Here is a 25,209-nt window from a genome sequence, read left to right as displayed (position 1 = left end):
AAAATAAAAGTCAACAGTGTTCCAACCACTTGATCTCAAACCAAGTAGGTATTGTTTAGAAACACTAACAAAAGGTGTTTCATTTATAAATACAGAAGGAATAAAACATCACTGCATCAATCCAGAAATTGTCAAGAAAATATTGTGAACAATAAATATAAAATTTAGTTAACTTTGCTCTTCTCTCAGTTGCTTGATTATCAGTTTTTGCAAATATAGCTTAAAAGATGCCAGCTGTTGAAAGCCTATATTTCTAGTTAAGTATTTATGAAATTTGGTATCTTTTATTCATTCAAAAATCCTGCCACATAGTTGTATGAATAGCCTGACAGTTCTCATTCTGGACATTATTTGTCCTGTGACTGCCATGGTAAAAAGACCACACAGGAACAGGAAAAACCAACATCTCATGTGCATCACAGAACTTTAAGCAACAAGATGAAAAAGCCACTTACTCTGCTCTGAACTCTGGTTTATAGTAGAGATTACTAATGAAAATTAGTGGCAGCGGCTGCTCAAAAAGTATAAGGTAAATGACCCAAGCTGAACAGATAACCTTTATGCTAAATGTCCTTGCTTACATACTCAGTGATAAGTTCTTTTCTACCAGTACTTAACAAGTTAGTATATTCCATTAGAAGCCAATCCAATTTACTTAAGAGTAGAACATGGTTGGGTTGTTTAGGGAGTACTCTGAAAATCTATAATTTTTCTATGGGTTCTTGCTGGGTAGATATGAATCAAAACATTTGATGCATTCAACTTTGCTACTTTTTTAAAAGAGCCCATGCCAATAAAGGAGGCAAAATTCCAACACCCTTGCAAAAAAAATCAACTCAGGGATCATCTCCCTGCTTCCCCCTCTGGGGTATGAGATTTGTATATAAACCCACAGTGTAACAGTGTATTGCTTTATATGAGGGCAGAGGGAGAAGACACCATGGTGAGGGAAGAAACCAATCACAAGACTACAAATGCAAGAACAATTATTAAAATAGTAATACACACAAAAGGAGTAACTAGAATCATTCTATGAGGATCCAACTTGTGGAAGAAAAATTTTAATTGCTGTTGCAAAAAACGTCTGTATGAAGTAGAAAGTGGTTTCAGTAACATTAGTAGAGAACAAGTTCTAGAAAGTGGAGGTAACTGGATGTAAAATTCTGGCAGCAATTTAATAGAAGGTTCCCAGATGGTTAGGCTGAGGCCAACACCTAATGAGGACAAAAAGCCTTGTCTGTGGGGAATTTTGGATGATACCTGCAGAAATATTACACTGTGCATAAACCAAATTGAATTGTTTTCATAAGTGTTATAAAGTTTCTTATAGTAAAAGTTATGTTCTACATGCACTTCAATTTCACAGCAAGAGTGGCATAGAATACCTAAACACAGAAGACAGCATTCATGCAAGACATCTAACTCCTTGATATAATAATGCATACACTTCAAAATGATTATACTATCATTACATCTAGGGCTTTTTGCAACTACAATGTGGTGGTTATGGAAAGCATACCCCCGATTATCAATGTCTAGAAAGCAGTCACCACCATCTATGCATCTTCTTTTTTGTGTGTTTTTTCTTCATTTTTCTTAATCAATTCTCCTGTTGTTGCTGCTTTTTAGCAAAACTGGTAAAAACAAAATTGTAACCATTGAACATAGCACTCTGGCAATCAAGACGTTTGAAGCCTTCGATCTTCTGAGGAGAAGAAAGCATGGTGCGACATTTAGAACTCTGATTAACAAATAAGGTGGTCACAGATTTTCCTGGCTTGAAGACTTCCACACTTTCCTGATCAGGTCATCATAGGAGGTCTGACTTAAGTTTGTTTCAATGCTAACATAAGAAAATTCTGGTTCTGGAGTGATGTGAATAGTCCAATAAGTTCCATCTGATTTCATTCCATTCATTGAATACCCACAAGGATTGAACAGTGTGGCATCAATGACAGAACTGGTATCGGGTCACAAATTCCACTCTCATGAGTGACATCCTTTGCAGTAACAGCATCTTTCATGTAGAACTGGTCCATAACTGCTGGGTCAAGCTCACTCATCAAAATTTCCAGGGTTTGGTCTGGCTGGCTGATTACCCCACTCTCTGGGAAATCCAAAGTATACAAGTACCAACAGTCAGAATTCATCATCCCATACAATATGCTGCTTCACTTGGGAAAATTGCATTAAGAAACTATTTCTTCCTGGAAATTCCGGTGTGGGTATCCTTGGTGAGACGGCTTCATGAAATTTTTACAAGAACAAAAGAAGCTTTGAATTGAGTCGAACACACTGTAATCCCTAGCAAGCTTCAACAGGGGAGCAAGAGGGTGGTACCACATGTCTTTAAAATGAAATGTCTCTTGGAGACAAACATGCTACTCTCACTGAGTACATAAGCTTCCTGCTTGTCAGTTTTTGTCACACTTATGATTGAACATTGCACATCCTTCAAAAGTACATCCCACTCCGATCTAGGGATAGTGCGAAGATCCCCCAGATCCTTGGTTTGTGTCGGGCTGCTGCCGGGAGAACCAAACCTCCAGCAGCTTCTCGGTTCCTTCGAAAAAAATGTGCAGCTTCCATCACTGTGAGACTAGCGAACAACGAACAACCACAGAAAATCAACTAAAGTAAATCTCTTCTCCCGCCGGAGCTGCGGATTGTTCCAGCTGTTAGTAAAGTTCAGGTTCTTTTTTTTTTATTTTTTTGCTATAATTTTATTTTATTTTTGGGGGGCCAGTCCTAGGCCGTGAACGCAGGGCCTGAGCACTGTCCCTGGCTTCTTTTTGTTCAAGGCTAGCACTCTGCCACTTGAGCCACAGAGCCACTTCTGGCCATTTTCTGTATATGTGGTGCTGAGGAATCGAACCTAGGGCGTCATGTATACGAGCCAAGCACTCTTGCCACTAGGCCATATTCCCAGCCCTGCTATAATTTTATATTAACTTTTTTTTAAAAAAGGATTAATAAAATTTTCCCGGTTTGTGTGTGGGTGAGCGAAAGTTGAACGTGAGTCCGTTGGAAATAGAGGCAGATACAGTTCAGTCTCTTGTAGTCTGCTGCTTCCCCGTTAGAGAGAGTAGAGCGAGTGCTAGCTAATGTCGCCGGCCATACTGTGTAAGCACTCCCCATTTTATCTTGTTATACTAAACAAATTCTTGTTGAATCTTTAAAAAAAATGTAGGAACGGGGGAGGGAGGGAAAGGGGGGAAAATGAGGGAGGAGGTAACAAGTTGAACAAGAAATGTACTCACTACCTTACATAGGAAACTGTAACCTCTCTGTACTTCACTTTGACGATAAAGGGGAAAAAAAGATTTTTTAAAAAGTAGGAACAAAATGGAATAAACATAGGTACCATAAGGCATCCATAAAGAGACCTATTAAATAATGCTCTGGATTGTCACGGGGGTTAGATGTGTGGCTCAGTGATGCATGCTGGCCTAACAAGGGTAAGTCCTCAAGGCCAATCACCAGAACCAAAGGGAAAAAAAAAAGATCATGAACAAAACAGAGTTCCACTTTAGTCATTTTTTTATCGTTGACCAGTGCTTTTAGATAAAATAATAAGACAAAAATATACTTTAAGATGGAAAGATCGCCTATGATCATGACTGACAGAATTAGTAATCATTAAAATGGTCATACCACTGAATGCAATCTATAGATTCAATGCAATGATCATTAAAATTCCACTTTCACTGTTTGCAGAAGGAGAAAAAAAATCTGTCTTAAAATGTATAGGAAGCATAAAAGACCTCAAATAGCAAAAAGTAATCCTGAGCAGGAAGAAAAAATGCTAGGAGTATGACAAAATGGGACTTCAAAGTATACTACAGTATAATTTGTACAGTATCCTGTTCTACATATTTCAGTAGCCAAAACAGCCTGGCACTAGCATAGAAGTAGACATGAAGACCAATGCAACAGAAAAGAAGACTCAGAATTTAAACCACACAGCTACAGCCATCTAATTATTTATAAAGGAGCCAAAATAGCCTCTTCAACAAATGACCCCAGGAAAACTGTATATATACATGGAGACTGAAACTAAATCCCTATATCTCACCTTATATTAAAAAGCCAACTCAAAGTGGACCAAAGATCTTAATATAAGACTTAAAACTCTGAATCTCTACAGGAAAACATTGGGGGAAATCCTGGAACATAAAGACACAAGTCATTAATAGGATCCCAACTATCCAGAAAAATAAGAACAAGAACTGGCAAGTATGACTGCATCTAATTAAAAGGTTTCTGCATAGTAAAAGAGACAATTACCAGAACTAAGAGATTAGCTATGGAATAGAAGAAAAAAAATCATTGAAAGCTATTTAGCAAAGGATTAATATTCAGAACATACAAGGGGATCATTGGATGTATATGAATATGTGTATATATGTTTATAAACATATAAGTATGTGTGTATATTGATAACTTATAAACACATAAGTATGTTCATATCTATGTACATGACTATCTTAGGTTTACAGTGCACAAATGAGCAAAAATGTGTGCTATTTGGCTTTTTGAGCTTGGTTTATCTCATTCAACACAAACATGATTATCTCCAGTTCTATCCATGTTCCTGCAAATGACATAATTTGATTTTTCATTTAAATCTCAATTGCATTGAAATTATTTGAAGTTGCTAGTACTCTTAGCCTAGCTGGTAGCCCAATGCAAATGCATGCCTTCTAAGTATGCCCATAGTCAAGAGCTTCCAATGAGTTCTATAACTCCTCAATTACAATGTCTGGCACCCAGTGAAAACAAGTACTCATTCAAGAATATAAGATTTAACCAAAAAGCAAGAGGAAAAGGCAACAATAGAACAGAGTTATAGCATATCCAGGTAGTAAAGCCATTAGACCTAGGCTATAAAACAGCAATGATTCCTATGAATCACTGTAGCTCTCTGAATTCATAACTTGAAGCTTTGAATTCCCTATGTAATCATATTTGGAGGTAAGACCATTGGGAGGTTGAAAGCAAAGCCCTCATGAATGGGATTAGTGTTATATAAGAAGAAGAAACACAAAAGGGAATTATGCTGGGTACTAATGGCTCAAGCCTGAAATCCTAAGCTATTCAGGAGGCTGAGATCTGAGAATTAGAGTTCAAAGCCAGCCTGGGCAGGAAAATCTGTGAGACTCTTATTTCCAATCAACTATACCTGTAATCCTAGCTACTCAAGAAGCTGAGATCTGAAGATCATGGTTCAAAGCCAGTCTGTGCCACTCTTATCTTCAGTTAACCACGACAAACCAGAAATGGAGCTGTGGCTCAAGCAGTAGCGAGTGCTAGCCTTGAGTAAAATAGCTCAGGGACAGTGTCCAGGCCCTGAGTTTAAGTCCTAGTATCAGCACAAAACAAAACAAAAAAGCTGAAAGTGGAGTGACAGTTCAAGTAGTAGAGTGCTAACTTTGAGGAAAAACAAAATGGCAAGCTCAGACACAGTGCCCAGGCACAGTTCAAGCCCCAGGAATTCTCTTCTCCCATCTCTCCTTTCCTTTTCCCAACGATGAGAAATAAATGTCTAAGGTTAAAGCTACATGAGTTATATTTTGTAGTGGTTTGTGCTGGATAGTACAATGATTACTATATTCAAAAGACTAAAAGACAAAGCTAGACATTTCTGACAGAGAAATATAATCTATACAAATGAAAAATCCATTAACTGAAATAACAAATTAAGAAGTCAATTAGTTCAAGAGCATCTTAGAAACAAAACATAAGTAAACAAGAGTAAGTGAAAAGAAAATATCTAAACTGAAGCATAGAGGGGAAAAAAAGAGTGAGGAATAAAAAATAAGCATGAAACTATGCAACAATTACACTTTCTTCCTTATGAGTTTTCACTTCTTAACACTGACTTTTATTGAACAAAACACTTAAATTTGTTAAGAAATAATCTCTGAACCCATGAAACATCATCATAATCAATGCTGCTGGACCAAAGGAAAGACAATGGCCTAAAGGAAGAAATTAAGTGATGAAATAAGTAACACAAATAAACTAAATGTACATTTTACCTTTCCCGGGGCTGTTGCTGAAGCTTTTCAAGTTGTACTACAGGCGTCTGGGTGGAATGCTTCTGATCAGTTTGAGTTCCAACAGTAACATTCAGGTCTGGGGATAAGAATGCTGGGTAACCTACTGGCTGAGATGTAATAACATTTCTACAAAATGACAACCAAATGTTAATATCATGCAAGAGTATACTTTCAAAATCAGTGGTAGCTATTATCATAAAAAAATCATTATCTTATGTACTTTTATTATACCTCTCCTTTCCCTTCTTTAGGCATGAAGATGGTGCTGCCTCTTATCTCTAGATCTTCTTACCTCCTTTCTCCAAGATGGTACCCAGAAATTCAAAATTTCTCCCATGTTATTAATAAAAAATATTTCAGTGCTCCATTTACCTGGGAGCCTCTAGCCCCTTTCCAGTCATGTTCTTAGTACTTATTTTTTTTTGGCCAGTCCTAGGCCGTGAACTCAGGGCCTGAGCACTGTCCTGGCTTCTTTTTTGCTCAAGGCTAGCACTCTACCACTTGAGCCACAGCACCATTTCTGGCCATTTTCTGTATATGTGGTGCTGAGGAATCAAACCCAGGGCCTCATGTATAGGAGGCAAGCACTCTTGCCACTAGGCCTTATTCCCAGCCCCTTAGTACTTCTTAAGGTAATTACAAAGTTCCCTGAAGCTGAAGATACCATCACAAAGATAGTAAATTGGAGGGGAGGGCCTGAAAGCACTAAGGACACAAGCATTCTGGCTTGTGTTTGCTAACAATCCCAACTGAGGTCCAGGGTCTAGACAATCCATAAAACTTCTATAGTCTCTATAACAGGAAGGTAAAGGGGTCTGTAAACACTGAGACCAGCAGGTAAAGCAACTAAATTCCTCAGTTCTCCTCCCACGAGTAGAAAACTCAGTGTTCTGTTTGCTCCCTGGACTCTCTGATGTCACCATAAGGTGTGGGTGCTTGCTGTCCTGGAAATACCAATTTAGGAGGATGTGGGCCCAGTGGGAACCTGCTACGTTCACAGGCTGCAAAGCTCCCTGCAGCCAGTAGTAGCTCCAGATACTAAAGGGAAGCTTTCTATAGTGAAAACAGTCCAGAAGAGGCACGTGGCCAACATTTTGCTATTAAGCCAAACTCACATTTAGTGGCAAAAAATAGCACTTTTAACTTAACCACTGCACTGTCACACTAACACTATTTCATCTGGAAGACTACAAGTGATTAAAACTTCTAACCAATGGTTTAGTCTCAGATGAAACAAAAAATAAAGAACAGGAATTCGATCTGTAAGACAAAGACAAAGGAAAAAATACTAAGAAAGCATGCACAGAGAGTAAGACCTCTAGGATAACAACAAAATACCAAATCCATGAATCATGGGTATAGACAAAAGAGAAGAGGTCTAAGCTAAAGACATAGAAAATAAATACAATAATATAGTAGCAGAACTCCCTCCCTGTCCCTCTACCCCCCTATCCCCCCACCCCCATTCTCTTTTTTTTTTTTTTTTTTTTTGCCAGTCCTGTGGCTTGGACTCAGGGCCTGAGCACTGTCCCTGGCTTCTTTTTGCTCAAAGCTAGTACTCTGCCACTTGAGCCACAGCGCCACTTCTGGCCATTTTCTATATATGTGGTGCTGGGGAATTGAACCCAGGGCTTCATGTATACGAGGCAAGCACTCTTGCCACTAGGCCATACACCCCCATTCTTAAGAAAGAGAAATTCATACAAGCATGGGAGGCTTTCAGACTAAAAAGGCCAAGATAAAAAAGGAAATGTCCAGATATATTATAGACAAAACACTAAATATAGAAAACAGGGAATATTGAAAGCTTCAAGAGAGAGGCAGCAAGTCAAATATAAAATCAACAGCAGAATAACAAAATTTTCAAAGAAACTAAAAGCAAGAAGGGATTGGAATGATAGATTCAAAGCTCTATAAAAAAAAGAACTGTTAACCTTTAGAAATGTATTCAGCAAAGCTATCTGAAGAAGATATAAATGAAGAAATAAAAACCTTTCACAATAAAATCTAAAGGAATTCATGACCATAAACCAGTACTGAAAAGAATACTTTAAAAAACATATACACAAAAGAAAATAATGGAAGCAGGAAAACATAGGCAAGAATAAACCCCATCAAATGTGTAGATTAATAAATAAAAAACACAAAATGACAGGAAGTACTACATACATTTCTATATCAACAACAAATATTAATGTTTACAATTTTCCAACTGAAAAGATTGGTTGGGTTAAAAAGGAAAAACTGGTCATTTACCACATATAAGAAACAAAACTCGGGGCTGGGAATATGGCCTAGTGGCAAGAGTGCTTGCCTCCTACACATGAAGCTCTCAGTTCGATTCCCCAGCACCACATATATGGAAAACGGTCAGAAGGGGCGCTGTGGCTCAGGTGGCAGAGTGCTAGCCTTGAGCGGGAAGAAGCCAGGGACGGTGCTCAGGCCCTGAATCCAAGGCCCAGGACTGGCAACAAACAAACAAACAAACAAAAAAAGAAACAAAACTCATTTGAAAACCATTGGTTTAGTGTGAAAAGGAAGAACAAGATTTTCCAAGCACATGGACCACAACAGCAGGCAAGAATAGCTATATTCATATCCAATAAAACATTTCAACCCCAAACTCAATGACATAAAGGTCACTTTGTGGAGGAGCATTCCGACAAGAAGAGGTAGCAATTGTTAACATATTCACTCCAAACACTAGCTCAACCAATTCCATAAAACAAAACAACTGGTCTTATAAGCAGAGATACACATAAAAGTAGAGAGGACTTTACTATCACACTCTCACTAATAGGTAGGTCATCCAGACAAAATTGGTGGAGTTTCACTTCTGCATAAACTATAACTTAGTATAAATCATGTACTACTATGTGAATCTCCTATGGCTTATCCCCTGCTGCTACTGTATATGATTTTGGTACACTGGGTATTGAATATATGTTTATCTGAATTAGGGAAGGGAATGGGAACATCAGAATGGTGAGACAAAGAATAAAGGGTGAACCAATGCAATAGTGACACTCATAAGACAATATGTTGGAAGGGAACTGTACATCTAGCAGGCTGGGAAGGAGGGAAAGTGAGAGAAAAATGAGGGAGGGTATAACAAGTATGACAAGAAATGTACTCACTACCTTATTATGTAACAGTAACCCCTCTGTACATCACCTTGACAATAACATTTAATTTAATTTAAAAAATAAATCATGTACTAAATCACACATGCAAGAATATAACTGTATTAATAGGGGAGGCTGTATTTTGGGTATAAAATATATGTATAGGAAAAAGCATGTGTCCTCTGACTTTCTGGGCCTAGCTTACTTCACTTGATATGATATTTTCCAGATATATTTCCCTGAAAATGACATAATTTCATTCTTCCTGATAGCTGCAAATCGTTGTGTGTGTGTGTGTGTGTGTGTGTGTGTGTGTGTGTGTGTGTGTGTTAGTTTTGGAGAATTGTTTTGGAAACATTTCTATTTAATGGAGTAATATGAGGAAAACTGGCGTTGAGTTTTCTTTAAGTATGGTACAATTGGGCGCTGAGTCCATATGGTTCTAGATTCTGTGTATGTGTGTGTCAGTTCCAGGGCTTTAACTCAGGGTTCTGAGTTTTAGCTTGGTTTGCTTATTCATGGCTGGTATTCTACCACTTAAAACATGTCTCCAGCCCAGTATTTTTTCTTCCTATTTTTTTTTAAGATTTTAATTGTTATTATAAAGGTGATACACAGAAGGGTTACAGTTAGGTAAGTCAGGTAGAGTACATTTCTTTTTGGACAGTGTCACCCCTTTCTCTTGCTCTTTCCCAGGTTTTCCCTCCCATCCCCCACCCACAGGTTGCATAGTTGGCTTTCAACATAGTGTCCAGTGAGTACCACTGCTGCATTTGTTCACCCTTTATCCCTCCATTTCTGTGCCTCCCCTTATAATCCCAAAGACATATAAATGAACCAACTGAGCAAAAAGAAAAGAAAAACAGTACAAAACAAAACCCTCTTGTTTTCATTTGGTGTGGTTCATTTGGATAAATATTATTTTGTATGATCAGATGCACATAAGCATTGTGCTTTTCTCCTCCTCTGGTCTCACTGTGTGTGAATGCCTGGAGACATGTATGAGTTATTATTTCCTGGCGTATTTTAGATTTAACTTCTGAATGTGAAAGAAAACATGTACCATCTGTCTTTCTGAGCTTGGCTTACTTCATTTAATATGATTTGTTCTAGGTCCATCTATTTCTCTGCACATGACATAATATTATTCTTTCTAATGTCAGTGTAAAATTCCATTGTGTATACGTATCATCGATTTTTGGATCCATCCATCTATTTCTAGGGCATCTGGGCTGTTTCCACACTTGGCTATTGTGAAGGGCAAAGCATTGAACATGGATGTGCAGCCAACATTTTTGTGGGTTCACTGGAGATGAAGTATTGAAGCCAGTCTTCAAACCATGATCCTCTAGGCCTCAGCCTCCTGAGTAGTGTTACAAGTATAATCCACTTGTATCCAGCTCCATTTGTTATAGATTCATTTAAATTGTTTATATCCTCTTGGGTTTTTTGTGTTGTGTTTTTTTTTTTTTCCATTAGTGTGGCATACACGCTAGTATGGCTTGCTTGCTCCTCGCTGGCATTTTACCACTTGAGATATGCCTCTAGTTCTTGGTTAAGTTTTTATATGTCAAAAGTACCTACAACTTGAGAAAAGGAAAGATGGCGCCGATAGAATAGGGAGGCACCCCGACTCGCTCCAACGGAATAGTGAGCTGGGAACTCCAACACCCAACACCCCATCAAGAACCCAGAAAAACCAGCAGCCAGAAGCAGTGGAGAAATGCAGGAAAACAAAAAGGAGCAAAAAAGAAGAACCGAAAACCTACACGGAGCCGGAGATGCTCCGGGGCACCCTCCCCCCACCAGCCGACCCTGGCCCAAACAGGGTCAGGCTGGGAAAGGGGAACCCGGCGATCGGCAGACAGGCTGCCAGGAGCGCAGAATTCACATAGTGGGAGACCCCAGGGACACAAGGCAGGGTGCGGACCAAGACACACACCGGCAGCGACGAGAAGTTCGGGTCCACACCGGGTTCGGACAAGGGAACGCAGCACGGCAGACCAGGGAAGCCACCACTTCGCCAACCCCTGGAGGGCCAATGGCTGCGTGGGACACACACACAAAGCAGCAAAAGTGAGTGCCCCATTATCCCCTCCCCCAACGGGAGACCAGCTATCTGAGACCCAAGCCCGACAAAGAAGCTAGATCTCCCTCCCTCCCCCTCCCCCACCCCTGAGGGAACAAAGAACCCCCAAATCAGGCGGGGAAGCTCCCATCAGGCGCTGGGAAGTCAGTTTAGCAGGGGAAGGGCCCAGCAGCACCAACACCCCACAGGTTCCTGAACTGGCAGAACCGGCCCCGCCCCCTTCCCAACAGGGGCTGGGAGACGGCCGGTTGTGCAAACCCCACCCGAGGCACCTGGACCTCGCAGACTCTTACAACTAAAACCACAGGCGCTGGTGGGCAATACCAGCCCAGCAGGGTCACCTGAGCCTGATCACGTCCTCCACTCACAGCAGAGGTGAGGTCTGAAGGTGCCAAGCCACACCCGGACAGTCGATCCCACTGGGCCCCACACATACTGCCCCCCCCCCCAACGGACTCGCGGGAGGGCGCAAGCACAACCCAACAACCCGGGACTTGCTCTGGGAGGCATATCCCGCCGAAGTACCTGTTGCAGTGGACGCACAGCGCACAGGAGGGCGGGGCTCCCGGCAACAGCGCCCGCTCTGGTAGGCGTACCCTGCACTGGTGGGCGGGGCCACAGCGGCAGCACTGCTGCCGTAGACACGTCTACACAGGAGGGAGGGAAGAGCTACAAACCAAACCTGAGAAGCCATCCAGATCTCCAGAAGTGCAAATCACAAAGAAACATAACTCAGTTCATCAAAGGGCAAGTCAACTCGCCAGCTCCAAAAAGCAGCACGACTGAAGAGGAGATGGAGACTAAAAAAGCAAATGAGGCCATGTTAACAGGAATGATCGAAAGCGTCAGAAATGAAATCAGAAAACAATTCCAGGAATTTAGAGCGGAAATCTGGAAGGACACCCAGGAAGCCAAGAAAGAAATGGAAGCAAAACTGGATACAATGCAAGCCTGCTTTAAAGAAATGGAAGCAAAAATGGATACAATGCAAGCTGCCTTTAAAGAAAATCTCCACATCCTGAGAATTGAAATGCATGAAAAAATAGATTTAAAATACAATTCTTTAAAGGAAGAAATCTCCACGATCAGAGCTGATATGACAACCATAAATAGCTCTCTGACATCCATAAACTCCGCAATTGAAACCATAACACAAAGAGTGGACCATATAGAATCCAGAATCTCTCGCCTGGACGATGAAGCAGCTGACAACAACCAGAAAATGACCACACTCCAAGAAAAGGTGAAGCTTCAGGGAAGACTAATCCATGAACTAATGGACAAAGACAAGAGATATAATCTGCGCATAATTGGAATAGAAGAAGGAGCCGAATACCAGAGCAGAGGGCTTAATCATGTTCTCAATAAAGTTATTGCAGAAAACTTCCCCAATCTCACAGGGGACCCCATCCAGGTAACCGAAGCCTATAGGACACCTGGCAGGCCAGACCCCAGGAAAGCCACCCCAAGGCACATAATATTCAAGACTACAGACCTCAAGATTAAAGAGCAAATTCTGAATTCAGCCAAAGCGAAGAAGGAAACTTTTTTCAATGGGAAGAGGATTCGAATAACATCCGACTTATCCACACAAACTTACCAAGCTCGAAGTGAGTGGAAGAACACCATCCAAGTACTCCAGAATAACAATTTACAACCTCGGATCAAATATCCAGTGAAATTGGAGTTCACATTCGAAGAGAGAACCAGATCTTTCGACACCAAAGAGGAGCTAAAGGAGTATGTGAATAAAAAACCAGCCCTACAGCGAATATTAAGAGGGAAACCCCACCCAACAGAGATCGTAAAAGACACACAGACAGAATCAGAAAGAAACTTCAATAGCCAAAGTCCAGCAGAAACACCAGCTCACTAAAGACAAGAAAAAAAAAAAAGAGGAAAAAACAGCCCACCAAGAAAATGGAAGGAGAAAAAACACCCTTATCCTTGATCTCTTTAAATATAAATGGTTTAAACTCTCCGATAAAGAGGAGCAGACTGGCAGAATGGATTCGCAAACAAAAAGTTGACATCTGCTGTCTACAAGAGACCCACCTTACAGCAAGGGACAAAAACAGGCTTCGAGTGAAAGGATGGAGCAAGATCTACCAAGCAAATGCACCCACCAAAACGGCAGGTGTAGCCATTCTGATCTCAGACAAGCTGGACTTCTCTTTAAAGTCCACTCAAAAAGACAAAGAAGGACACTACATATTAATACAAGGAAAAATCCAGAATCAAGATATCACGGTGATAAATGTATACTCACCAAACAAAAGAGGCCCGACATATGTCAAGCAAATTCTCACAGATTACAGAGCAAGATAGACCCAAACACAATCATAGTGGGTGACTTTAATACTCCTCTATCTCCAAGAGACAGATCCAACACCCAGAGGATTAGTAAGGGAGCTGAGGACCTAAATAACACCATTTCCCAAATGGATCTAACAGACCTATATAGAACCTTTCACCCTACTGAGACCCAATACACCTTCTTTTCAGCAGCCCATGGATCATATTCCAAAATAGACCACGTCATAGCCCACACAAAGAACCTCAGCAAATACAAAAATATTGATGTCATCCCATGTATTATATCTGATCACAGTGGATTAAAGGTAACCCTCAACAACAAAGGATACCACAGAGCCTATACACACTCTTGGAGGCTAAACCCCACGCTGCTATCCAACACTTGGGCCACAGATCAAATTAAAGATGAAATCAACGAATTCATAAGCCACAATGACAAAGAAAACACATCACAAAGAAACCTATGGGACACAGCTAAGGCAGTACTGAGGGGCAAAATCATTGCACTCAGCACCCACATTAAAAGAATGGAAGCAGAGCAGGTGAATACCCTCACGATGAAACTAAAACAACTGGAGAAACAAGAAATGACAGAATCTAAAACGACTAGGAGGGGAGAGATCACAAAGATTAAAGAAGAGATAAATCTGATTGAAAATAGAAAGACCATTCAACAAATAAATAAGACTAAAAGCTGGTTCTTTGAGAAAATAAACAAAATTGACAGACCCCTTGCAAGACTTACAAAAAAAAGAAGAGAAGAGACTCATATTCGTAAAATCAGGGACTCCACAGGAAAAATTACAACAAGTACACACGATATTCAAACAATTATAAGGAGCTATTTCCAAAACCTCTACTCAGCAAAAAACAATAATTTTACAGAAATGGATCAATTCTTAGAGAAGTACAAACTGCCCAAACTGAACCAAGAAGAAATAAATCAACTAAATAAACCAATAACTTACGGTGAGATACAGGAGGTAATCAAGAACCTCCCTACTAAGAAAATCCCAGGCCCAGATGGATTCACCAATGAATTCTACAAAACCTTTAGTGAGGAGCTAATTCCAATACTCCTCAAACTCTTCCGCGAAATAGAAACAGAGGGAGAAATCCCAAACTCATTCTACGAAGCTAATATCATACTCATTCCCAAACCAGGCAAAGATCCAACAAAAAAAGAGAACTACAGACCAATATCACTAATGAACACAGATGCAAAGCTTCTCAATAAAATATTAGCTAATAGGATCCAGAAACTGATCAAGAATATCATACATCATGACCAAGTAGGCTTCATCCCTCAGTCACAAGGATGGTTCAACATCCGTAAATCAATCAACGTAATTCACCACATAAACAGAACTAAAATCAAGAATCACATTGTTATCTCAGTCGATGCCCAAAAAGCCTTTGACAAAATACAACATCCATACCTATTAAAAGCTTTGGAGAGGACAGGAATAGATGGAACATTCCTCAAAACAATAAAAGCCATATACAACAGACCAACTGCTAATATCATATTAAATGGAGAGAAACTTAAATCATTCCCCCTAAACTCAGGAACAAGACAAGGATGCCCACTCTCCCCACTTCTGTTCAACATAGTGCTGGAATCCCTAGCCATAGCAATAAGGCAAGAGGAGGACATCAAAGGGATCCACATCGGCAAGGAAGAAATCAAGTTATCCCTATTCGCAGACGACATGATCTTATATCTGATGGACCCAAAAAACTCAGTACCCAAACTCCTACACCTAATAAACCAATTCGGCAAAGTAGCAGGATACAAAATCAACCCACAAAAGTCAGCAGCTTTTCTGTACACCAGCAATAGACAAACAGAAAAAGAAATTATGGAAACAATTCCATTTACAGTAGCCAAAAAAAGAATAAAGTACCTAGGGATCAACTTAACCAAGGACGTGACGGACCTATTCAATGAAAACTACAAAAATCTAATAAGGGAAATCAAAGAAGACACAAAGAGATGGAAAGACCTCCCATGCTCATGGGTAGGCAGAATCAATATAGTGAAAATGGCCATATTGCCCAAATTGTTATACAAATTCAATGCAATACCTATCAAAATCCCAGCCACATTCTTCACTGAAATAGAGAAACAAATCCATAAATTCATATGGAACAGCAAAAAACCTAGAATAGCCAAAGCAATTCTAGGCAAAAAAAAGCAGTGCAGGAGGTATCACAATACCAGACTTCAAGCTCTACTACAAGGCCATCATAACAAAAACAGCATGGTATTGGTATAAAAACAGATCGGAAGACCAATGGATTAGAACTGAAGACCCAGAAATAAAACCGCACTCTTACAACCAACTGATATTCGACAAAGGAGCTAAAGACATACAATGGAATAAGCATAGCCTCTTCAACTACTGGTGCTGGGAGAACTGGGCAGCCATATGCAGAAAACTCAAAGTAGACCCAAGCCTATCACCATGCACCAAGATCGACTCAAAATGGATCAAGGACCTCAACATCAGACCTGAATCCTTGAAACTACTGAAGGACAGAGTAGGAAAGACACTAGAACTTATAGGCACAGGAAGGAACTTCCTGAATAGAGTCCCAGGGGCACAACAAATAGGGGAAAGACTCGACAAATGGGACTACTACAAATTAAAAAGTTTCTGCACAGCTAAGGACATAGCCACCAAAATAGAAAGACAGCCAACGATATGGGAAAGGATATTTACCAGCACAGCAACAGACAAAGGCCTGATATCGGTCATCTACAGAGAACTCAAAAATCTAAGCCCCTCCAAGCCCAATAAACCTATTAGGAAATGGGCAAAAGAGCTAAAGAGAGACTTCACAAGAGAAGATATAAAAATGGCAAAGAAACACATGAGGAAATGCTCAACATCCCTGCTAGTAAAGGAAATGCAAATAAAAACAACCCTGAGATACCACCGCACCCCAGTTAGAATGGCCTATACTCTGAACTCAGGAAGCAACAAATGCTGGAGGGGCTGTGGGGAAAGAGGAACCCTTCTCCATTGTTGGTGGGAGTGCCAATTAGTACAACCACTTTGGAGAACAGTATGGAGGTTTCTCCAAAAGCTCAATATAGACCTACCCTATGACCCAGCCATACCACTCCTAGGCATCTATCCTAAACAGCAAAATCCAAGATATCAAAAAGGCATTTGTACTTCCATGTTTATCGCGGCACAATTCACAATAGCCAAAATATGGAAACAACCCAGATGCCCCTCCACAGATGAATGGATCCAAAAAATATGGTACTTATACACAATGGAATACTACATAGCAATTAGAAATGGTGAAATTCGCAGGGAAATGGTCAGAACTTGAACAAATAATGTTGAGTGAGACAAGCCTAGAACACAGAAAACAAAGGGGCATGATCTCCCTGATATATGACTGTTAACAAAGGGAGACGGAGAGACAGTAGAGACCAAGTCTGTGAATACTGTACATGTTCTTGATACATTGTATATTGCATATATGTCAACCTGACCTAGACAAGGGATAGAAAAACAGGTCGTAAGATATCACAAGAAATGTACACACTGCCCTACTATGTAACTGCACCCTCTTTGCACAACACCTTGTAAAAAAAATTTATGTCCAATTAACAAAAAAAAAAGAAAAAAAAAGTACCTACAACTTTATTCATTTCTTCTAGATTTTCCAGTGTATTGGAATAAAAGTTTATGAAACATTTCCTAATGACTCTCTTGATGTTACTGGTATTTGTTGTGATACTTCCTTTTTTTTTTTTTTGGCCAGTCCTGGGCCTTGGACTCAGGGCCTGAGCACTGTCCCTGGCTTCTTCCCGCTCAAGGCTAGCACTCTGCCGCTTGAGCCACAGCGCCGCTTCCGGCCGTTTTCTGTATATGTGGTGCTGGGGAATCGAACCTAGGGCCTCGTGTATCCGACGCAGGCACTCTTGCCACTAGGCCATATCCCCAGCCCTCCTCCAACTCTTTTAACACTTACGTCTGGGGGTCTGTTCTGTCTGGGGGTGGTGCAATCTTCATAAACATCGATGGCTCGATACGTTTTTGAAGAGGCTTTAACTAGAGAAAAATGTAAGTACATTTTAGCATTGTTCAATCACAATTTACCCTACTGTTGTTAATACTTTAGGACTCTTGAGGAGTCATAAAGCTCTTGAGGGGAAAAACAATGAAAAGAAGAACTTAATTTATTGAGTACTAAATATGTGCTTAGCATTTTATACCATTAGCCTTACTTCATCCTGTCAGGTAGGCAACTATGTCTATTTCACAGATGATAGTGAAGACCTATAATTTGTTCAAGGTTATAGAACAGATATGAAGGCCAGTTGTGAATACAACTTTTCTGAATCCATTGTGAGGCTCTTTCTATACAATCATGACAGATAGTCAGGACACTGTATCACTGAAAGGTTCAAGGGCATAAAATCAAGTTTGACATCTATTTTCTAACCCCACTGTTTTCTGTACAACACTTTTGTTCCTTAATTCAGCAGAGTATACCTACATAAAACAGTGCTTAATTAGTTTTATCTGAAAATATTATATTTTCTTAAGAATGGCTAAATTTACATATGATTTTCATATTTGGACATAAAACCTACTCAAGCTAATTACTGTCCCAAAAAGCTTAATTCGTAACAAAATAAAGAAAATAGGTGAAAGAGAAATAAAAATCAAAGTAAAGAAGGGAAAAAATATTTCTCTTTGTATATTTCATCTGTATATTGCTTATTTTTTGTTTTGTTTTGTGCCAGTCCTAGGTCTTGAACTCATGGCTTGAGCTCTGTCCCTGAGTTTTTTGCTCAAGGCTAGCACTCAACTACTTGGGCCACAACTCCACTTCCAGCTTTTTGGCAGTTGATTGGAGATAAAGAGCTTCATGGACTTTTCTGCCTACACTGGTTTTGAACCACAATTCTCAGATCTCAACCTCCTAAGTTGCCTGGATTACAGATGTGAGCCACTGGTACCTGACTGTTGCTTAGTTTTGACTCAAAATGTCCTAAAAAAATCATAACATATTGTAGGCAACACTTTAAAATAGAGATTTCTTAACATACACTTATTTAGTAAGATTTCTCTACTCTCAATTACTAATTTAAAATAAGACAATTTAAAAAGCAGCAAAAGTCTGAAATGATTCTATGAAGTACACGTATCACATTTCCCTTAGACTGAAGCATTCCTGATAAGACTGGCTTCAGGAATATGCCAAGTTTGTAATAATATCCAGGGATATTAACAGTTCTTCCCAACACTTGCTGACAGTATAGATTAGCACAATTTTTCTAGAATAATTCCTTGAAAGGGTCATTGTTTTGGACAATAATTACCTTTCCAGGAATCTAGCCCAAGAACATAATAAACAAACAGGACCACATTAATATCCAAAAATGTTCACAGAAGCATGTATCAGACTTAAAATTGCTTTGGTAAACAGCCCTGATTCCTTAATTGGGCCTTCAGGTTAAATCAAGTTACAATCCTGATCTTTTTGCATTCATTTTCTATCTGTTTCCTACTAAACTGGGTCAGATTAGAACCCAATCCTGTACATAGACAGGCATGTTAATCATTTTAGAATTGTCTGTTAATATTTTCAGGAAAATGTCTACTGGGGCATTCAGCTTTTACAATGTTCTGTCCAAGAGCCCATGGAGTAGAACCTATAAGTCTCATTATTTCCCTAAAGCTTCACTCACTGTGGATTCCAGGAACAGTAGTCTCACAGAAATCACCACGCGATGACATCTCCCACTAGTGGTTCAGTGTGAAGTATAGAGAAGAACTGCAACACTAGGTTTAGTAATCACTGCAGTTATTCCTTCTGTGTCTCCCAGTTGTTTGTGTGGACAGCACAAAAAATAACACAAAGTAAGCTGAGTGCTGGTGGCTCACACCTATAATCCTAGCTGCTCAGGACACTGTGATTTGAGGAATACCATTCAAATCAAGGGGACAGAAAAGTTTGCAGACTCTTATCTCCAATTAACCACTCAAAAACTGGAAGTGAAGCTGTGGCTCAAAGCACTAGGCAAAAGAGCTTCAGGGACAGTGCCCAGGCCATGAGTTAAAAAACACCTCACAACCACCAAAACCAACTGACAAATAAAAAGCCCTACAAAATAATAGACATCCTGAATAAAACCATCATTTGAAATACATAAACTAATAAAGGTAAACTCTCACATTTATACCTCAAAGTCAGAATATAGAGCAGCATTAGAAAAATACTTATTTTAGAATAAGTGTTGGAATAATAAGACCTACAGAGTTAACTTTTTAAAAAGGCAACTAACCTGATGTGAAAATCCATACCCAAAGTTTCCATAGGTGAACATAAACTCCACATCCAACTTGCAGATAAGCTAAACACATGGCAAATTTATTATTTGATCAGAATGGTATATTGTTTAAAAAAAGATAGCAAGTAATATGTTCACTTCATAAATCTATAAGCTAGAAAGATCTACTTATAAATCTCCTGATTAAAAAAAAAAAACAAGCAAGAAACTCCTACCAAAGAAGCTATTCAGTCCATGAAACATTAGAACCTTTCATGTTAAAGTCTGAAAATACTATGTAACTGATATATGGAAAATATCAGCTTAGATTTGTTAATGGGATTATATGCTTAGGTTCTGAAACACATACATAAATATAAGTACATATTCATAATACATGTATGACATGTATATATTTTTAAAATTATTTACTCACAGTCCTCTCACTGCCATCCTCATTTTCTAGTAAAATTTGCACTAGACAAGTAATCTCTTTGAACCCCAGGTTGCTTATGTGTAAAATGAAGGAGAGGGTCACTAGTAATGACTTTTGTTCCTCATTCCAGTTTTGGCCATAAGACAGCACAAGTCTTCGGTAATACTTCTATTACAATCAAGCTAACAATCTTAAATACTTGAAAAGAAATCAAAAACTGTAAACAACTCTTAAAAAACTGCAACACAAAAGCATCACTCCTTCAAATTAGCAGTAATGCTCCTGAGACTGCAGTCAAAGAAGCAGTAAGGGATATTTACTCTCTTACGTGATGATTTCACAACTCAACAGCTTCAACAACAACAAATAAAGGTAGGGTGAAGGTTTTATGAGCAAATATGATATTATCTACTTAACACATTTTTACTAAATTAATCAGTGACTGTTAAGAGTAAAAAAGAATTAAAAAGGCATACATTACAAACAATATCGGTAAAGTTCTACAAAATGTTAAGAAAATATTACATGTGCACAAAACAAAGCATTTTTGGTAAAGTTCTTACTTTATTGTTGTTCGACATTTTTAATTCTTCAGTAAAGCACCCTTTCTAGAAAACAGTAATAAGAAACAAAATTCTTAAATATAGAATTACTCATGTATTCAATCTGTGTTTTATTTACACTATATTACAATTAAAAATTAGGTAGTAGCTAGGCATTGGTGGCTCACACAGCTACTCAGGAGGCTGAGATCTGAGAATCATGGCTTGAAGCCAGCCTGAGCAGGAAAGTCCTTATCTCCAATAAACTAGTAAAAAGTTGGAAGTGGAGCGGTGGCTCAACTGGTAGAGCAGTAGCCTTGAGCAAAAAAAGCTCAGGGATAGTGCCCAGGCCCTGAGTTCAAGCCCCAAGACCAGCATGAAATAAATTAGGTATTGCTTTCTCAAACATACATATACACTTGTTAGCTAAAATACAAACATTCAGTAGAATAAAAAAAAAATCCAGGTGCAGGATTCAACTAATAAATGTTGATATTCATGTTTTAGACAAAAATGTTTTCCTTGTTAGAGTTCCTCCCTTTTGGGATCTTAAGAGAAACTACCATGTTTATATTCCTTATGAAAGTTTATGTTCTGGAGAAACTGACTCCTGAGAGGAATAGTGTACTTCTCATGCCCTGGGGATTACTCGCATCCTTTAACCAAATATAACATTGGTATCCTTGGGTACCATATGTGGTATCTCTCTGCCAAATTAATTCATCCACCTAATACAATAGTTCACCCTTTCTTTTCTTCCCAGGATTCCTTCCTATTTCCAATCCCAAAGTTTATAGTTTTTTTATCTTTCACTGCTTCCTTAGGCATTCCTTCCAGCTCTCTACCTCTCCACTTTCCCTGAGACCTGGCTCACCACAGAGGAGAAGATGTTTTCCTTATACGTTTCTCTCAATTAAAAACTGCTCCTTCTCCAAAAACTCAAGCATCTTAAGGTCAGGATGTAGAGCAGCATTTCTCCACACTTCCCTAAAACTGCTTCTCCATCATATTATTTCACAGGGAGTAAAAGTTTTCCTCTTTTAAGATCCATGCCATCTGCTGATTCTATTGTTTCTCAGACATTTGGGTCACTAATTTTGTTAGTGGAAATTTGTTTTCCTACGCACATGAATTTGAAGGCAGATAGTAAAAGGGTGTGTCACGTATAATAAACCACAACAAAAAATACAAACTCGACAGTGTGGTACGAAAGTAAAAGGATGATTTTTATACATACTTGAATTACTTCATAAAGATGTACTTGAACACCCCCTAAAAAAAGAGGAATATTGTCTGAATTGACGTATTGCATTAGCTCCAACAAAATGTTATTGCGCTCATCCTCCTCACGTCTGGGAACCTCAATATCAAAATAGATGAAAAAAGTATTACATTTTCAGTTGAATTTCAAAAATAATTTTTAAATCAATACATGTACTACATTTTGTATGTCACTAGCTTTGTAACTTTTCAAGCATACCTAATATAACATATACCCCCTAATCTCAATATGAATCAAGATAATTTTTATGTCTAATGCCCAAATGATTTTTTGTGTTTTCTTTTTTTGGTACTGGGGATCGAACCCAGGACGTTGCACTTGCTAGGCAAGTGCCTTTGCCACTGAGCTACATCCCAGCCCCCAAATGATTTTTTGGAATCATCTAGTGCCTTACATTCTCTTTTTAATTCTGTATAAAAATTCACTCTCAAAACTTTGTACTGGCCAGGCATCGGTAGCTGGTGCCTATAATCCTAGTTATTCAGGAGGCTGAGATTTGAGTGTCACAGTTTGAAGTCAGCCCACTAAAGAAAGTTGTGAGATCTTTATCTCCAATTAGCCCCCCCAAATCTGGAAGTGGAACTGTGATGCAAGTGGATGAGTTCTAGCTTTGAGAAAAAAAGAAAAAAGAAAAAAAAAAAAGCTCAATAGTGCTATGCAGGTTAAGATCTGAGAGAATGTAGTTCCAAGCCAATCCAGACAAAAAAGATCTTGAGGGTTCATCTCGACAATGAGCTGGACTTGATGAGCTGTGCTTGCCTGTCATACCAACTGCCAAAAGGAAGAATAAAATAAGAGGATCGCAATCCAGGTAACCTGGGCAGAAATCAAAACCCTTTTTACAAATCAGAGCAAATAAGGCTGTAGGTGTGGCTCAAGTGGCATAGTATCTGCCTAGCAGTTGGGAAGCAAGAGTTCAAACACTAATACCTACAAAAAGAATTTTAAGGTTAAAAACACATGGGCCAGGAGCCAGGGGCTCATACTTGTAATCCTAGCTACTCAGAAGGCTACTCAGAAGATCTGAGGATCATGGCTCAAAAGCAGCCAAAGCAAGAAATACAGCTATGACTCAGGTAGCAGAGCACTAGCCTTGAGCAAAAAATGTTCAGGGACAGTGCCTTGGGCCTGAGTCCAAGGTGCATGCACACACAGACACACAAAAACACACACTAAATAAATAAATAGATAGATTAAATAGAAAACAGATAAACAAGGTAGATAGGTAGAAAGACAATATCGTTGGTGACTTCTACAATTAAACACATACTTTATGTGAAAATAATTAGTATATATAAGGGGAATAAGAAAGGAGAGATTTTTTTTTAAGGTAGATGAAAAAGGAAGGACAAAATAAAAAAGATCAGAAATACTCAAAGACAGACAGCAACATCTCAAGAAAGAAGTCTACTTAGATAATGACTATACTGAGATAATAGACTTGTCAGTAAGCTGCTTATTAAAAACACCACTACAATCCATAGCTTTAATGTATGAAACTGTAACCTCTCTGTAATTCAGTTTGATAATAAAAAATATATATATATAAAATCCATAGCTTAGCAGTTAAACAGTATAAAACACAAAATGAAATGCAACATTTTTGTTTCCTTATTACCTATAAAAAATTTTTAACTATATATGAAACTATATACTATATACCTAAAAGACAATCTATCATTACCTGTATAGTGAAATACTTCACATCACTGAACCTAATTACAAAGCTCTTTTCAGGGTTACTAGTGTTCAAACTATAAGTTCTTGTACATTTCACAATGTTGTTTATAGATATCCGAATGAACAAATTATTATAATGTGAACTGACTTAAAATGTTTAGGAAACAATTTTTGTTGTAATTTTAAAAATAACACACTATAAAATTAACCCATTTAATAATTCATGTCAAAATATTAAAAATCAATTAAGTATTGTAGATCATATTAAATAACAGAGAAGTGTCTTAAAATAATATCTTTCCCATCATAAGGAAGCATAATATAAGCAAGAAAAGGCTTATTCTTCATTAGAGCACTTAGCATATTTTTATCCTCACATTCCCACCATACTTCCTTTGCACATTCTTCTTTATATTGGTATTAAGGTGACTAAGAATATGCAGTATATACTTGAAATTTTCCAAAGTATATCGTGTAGAGTTTTTTAATAAGTAAATGCCACTTGAGCATTTTTTCAATCTAACACAACAGAATTTTTTTGCCAGTCTTGGGGCTTGAACTCAGGGCCTGAGCACTACCTCTTGAGCCATAGCACCACTTCTGGCTTTTTTTGCTTACACGATGCTGAGGAATCGAACCCAGGGCTTCATGCATGCTAAGCAAGCACTCTACTGCTAAGCCACAGTCCTAGTCCCACAAAAGAATTTTTAGAGCAAAGTATTATACTCTATTTTACTATATGCTTCTTGTATACTATTATTGATCTGGATTCTTATCTTTCATAGTGCTCCATGAAATAAAATGATTTTCTTCTCATTATCTCAAAAAAATCTTTATATAGAAGTTTATTTTTTAATTCCCTTATGTAGAAAATAAACACAAGCCAGGTGCTAGTGGCTCACACCTGTAATCCTAGCTACTCAGGAGGCTGAGACCTGAGGATTGAGGTTCAAAGCCAGCCCCAGGCAGGAAACTCTGTGAGACTCTTATATCCAATTAACCACCAGAAAACTGGAAGTGATGCTGTGGTTCAAGTGGTAGAGCAATAGCCTTGAGCTGAAGGGCTCAGGGACAGAACCCAGGCCCAGAGTTCAAACCCCACAACTGACTCAAAAGAAAAATAGAAAGAAAAGAAAAAAAGAGAAAGAAAATAAACACAAATTCTCATAATGAGACTGGCATTATAGCATGACTAGTTTAAAAATAAACATTCATTTATTTAAGGCATTGCTATAAGGTTAAATACTTTCTAAAATGTTTAAGAGAAGCATGTATACTTAGGACTAAATCAGCACTATCCCTCCTGAAATATGGTTTTTCCTTGATGTTATATGGTGATTATTATATAACTTACAGACATCCAAAAATTATTT

At 38.7% G+C, this 25,209-nt stretch overlaps 1 protein-coding gene and 1 pseudogene across 1 annotated transcript in view; both read right to left on the bottom strand.

Annotated features, from left to right (window-relative positions):
* Positions 1–25,209, bottom strand: part of C2cd6 (C2 calcium dependent domain containing 6) — a 78,708-nt gene that overhangs the window by 40,205 nt on the left and 13,294 nt on the right. The window contains exons 4-9 of the mRNA XM_048345741.1: positions 23,841–23,983; positions 22,112–22,234; positions 20,896–20,940; positions 19,912–19,980; positions 17,589–17,668; positions 6,042–6,188 (exon numbers count right to left, since the gene is read on the bottom strand). Of these exons, the coding sequence (XP_048201698.1) occupies positions 6,042–6,188; positions 17,589–17,668; positions 19,912–19,980; positions 20,896–20,940; positions 22,112–22,234; positions 23,841–23,983 (607 nt within the window). The remainder of the gene's footprint in view (positions 1–6,041; positions 6,189–17,588; positions 17,669–19,911; positions 19,981–20,895; positions 20,941–22,111; positions 22,235–23,840; positions 23,984–25,209) is intronic.
* Positions 1,601–2,589, bottom strand: LOC125350401 (annotated as a pseudogene).

This window comes from Perognathus longimembris, chromosome 4, assembly GCF_023159225.1.
Source record: "Perognathus longimembris pacificus isolate PPM17 chromosome 4, ASM2315922v1, whole genome shotgun sequence".
NCBI lineage: Eukaryota > Metazoa > Chordata > Mammalia > Rodentia > Heteromyidae > Perognathus > Perognathus longimembris.
Note: the sequence above shows the minus strand (reverse complement) of the source record. Positions and strands in the feature narration are given on the sequence as shown.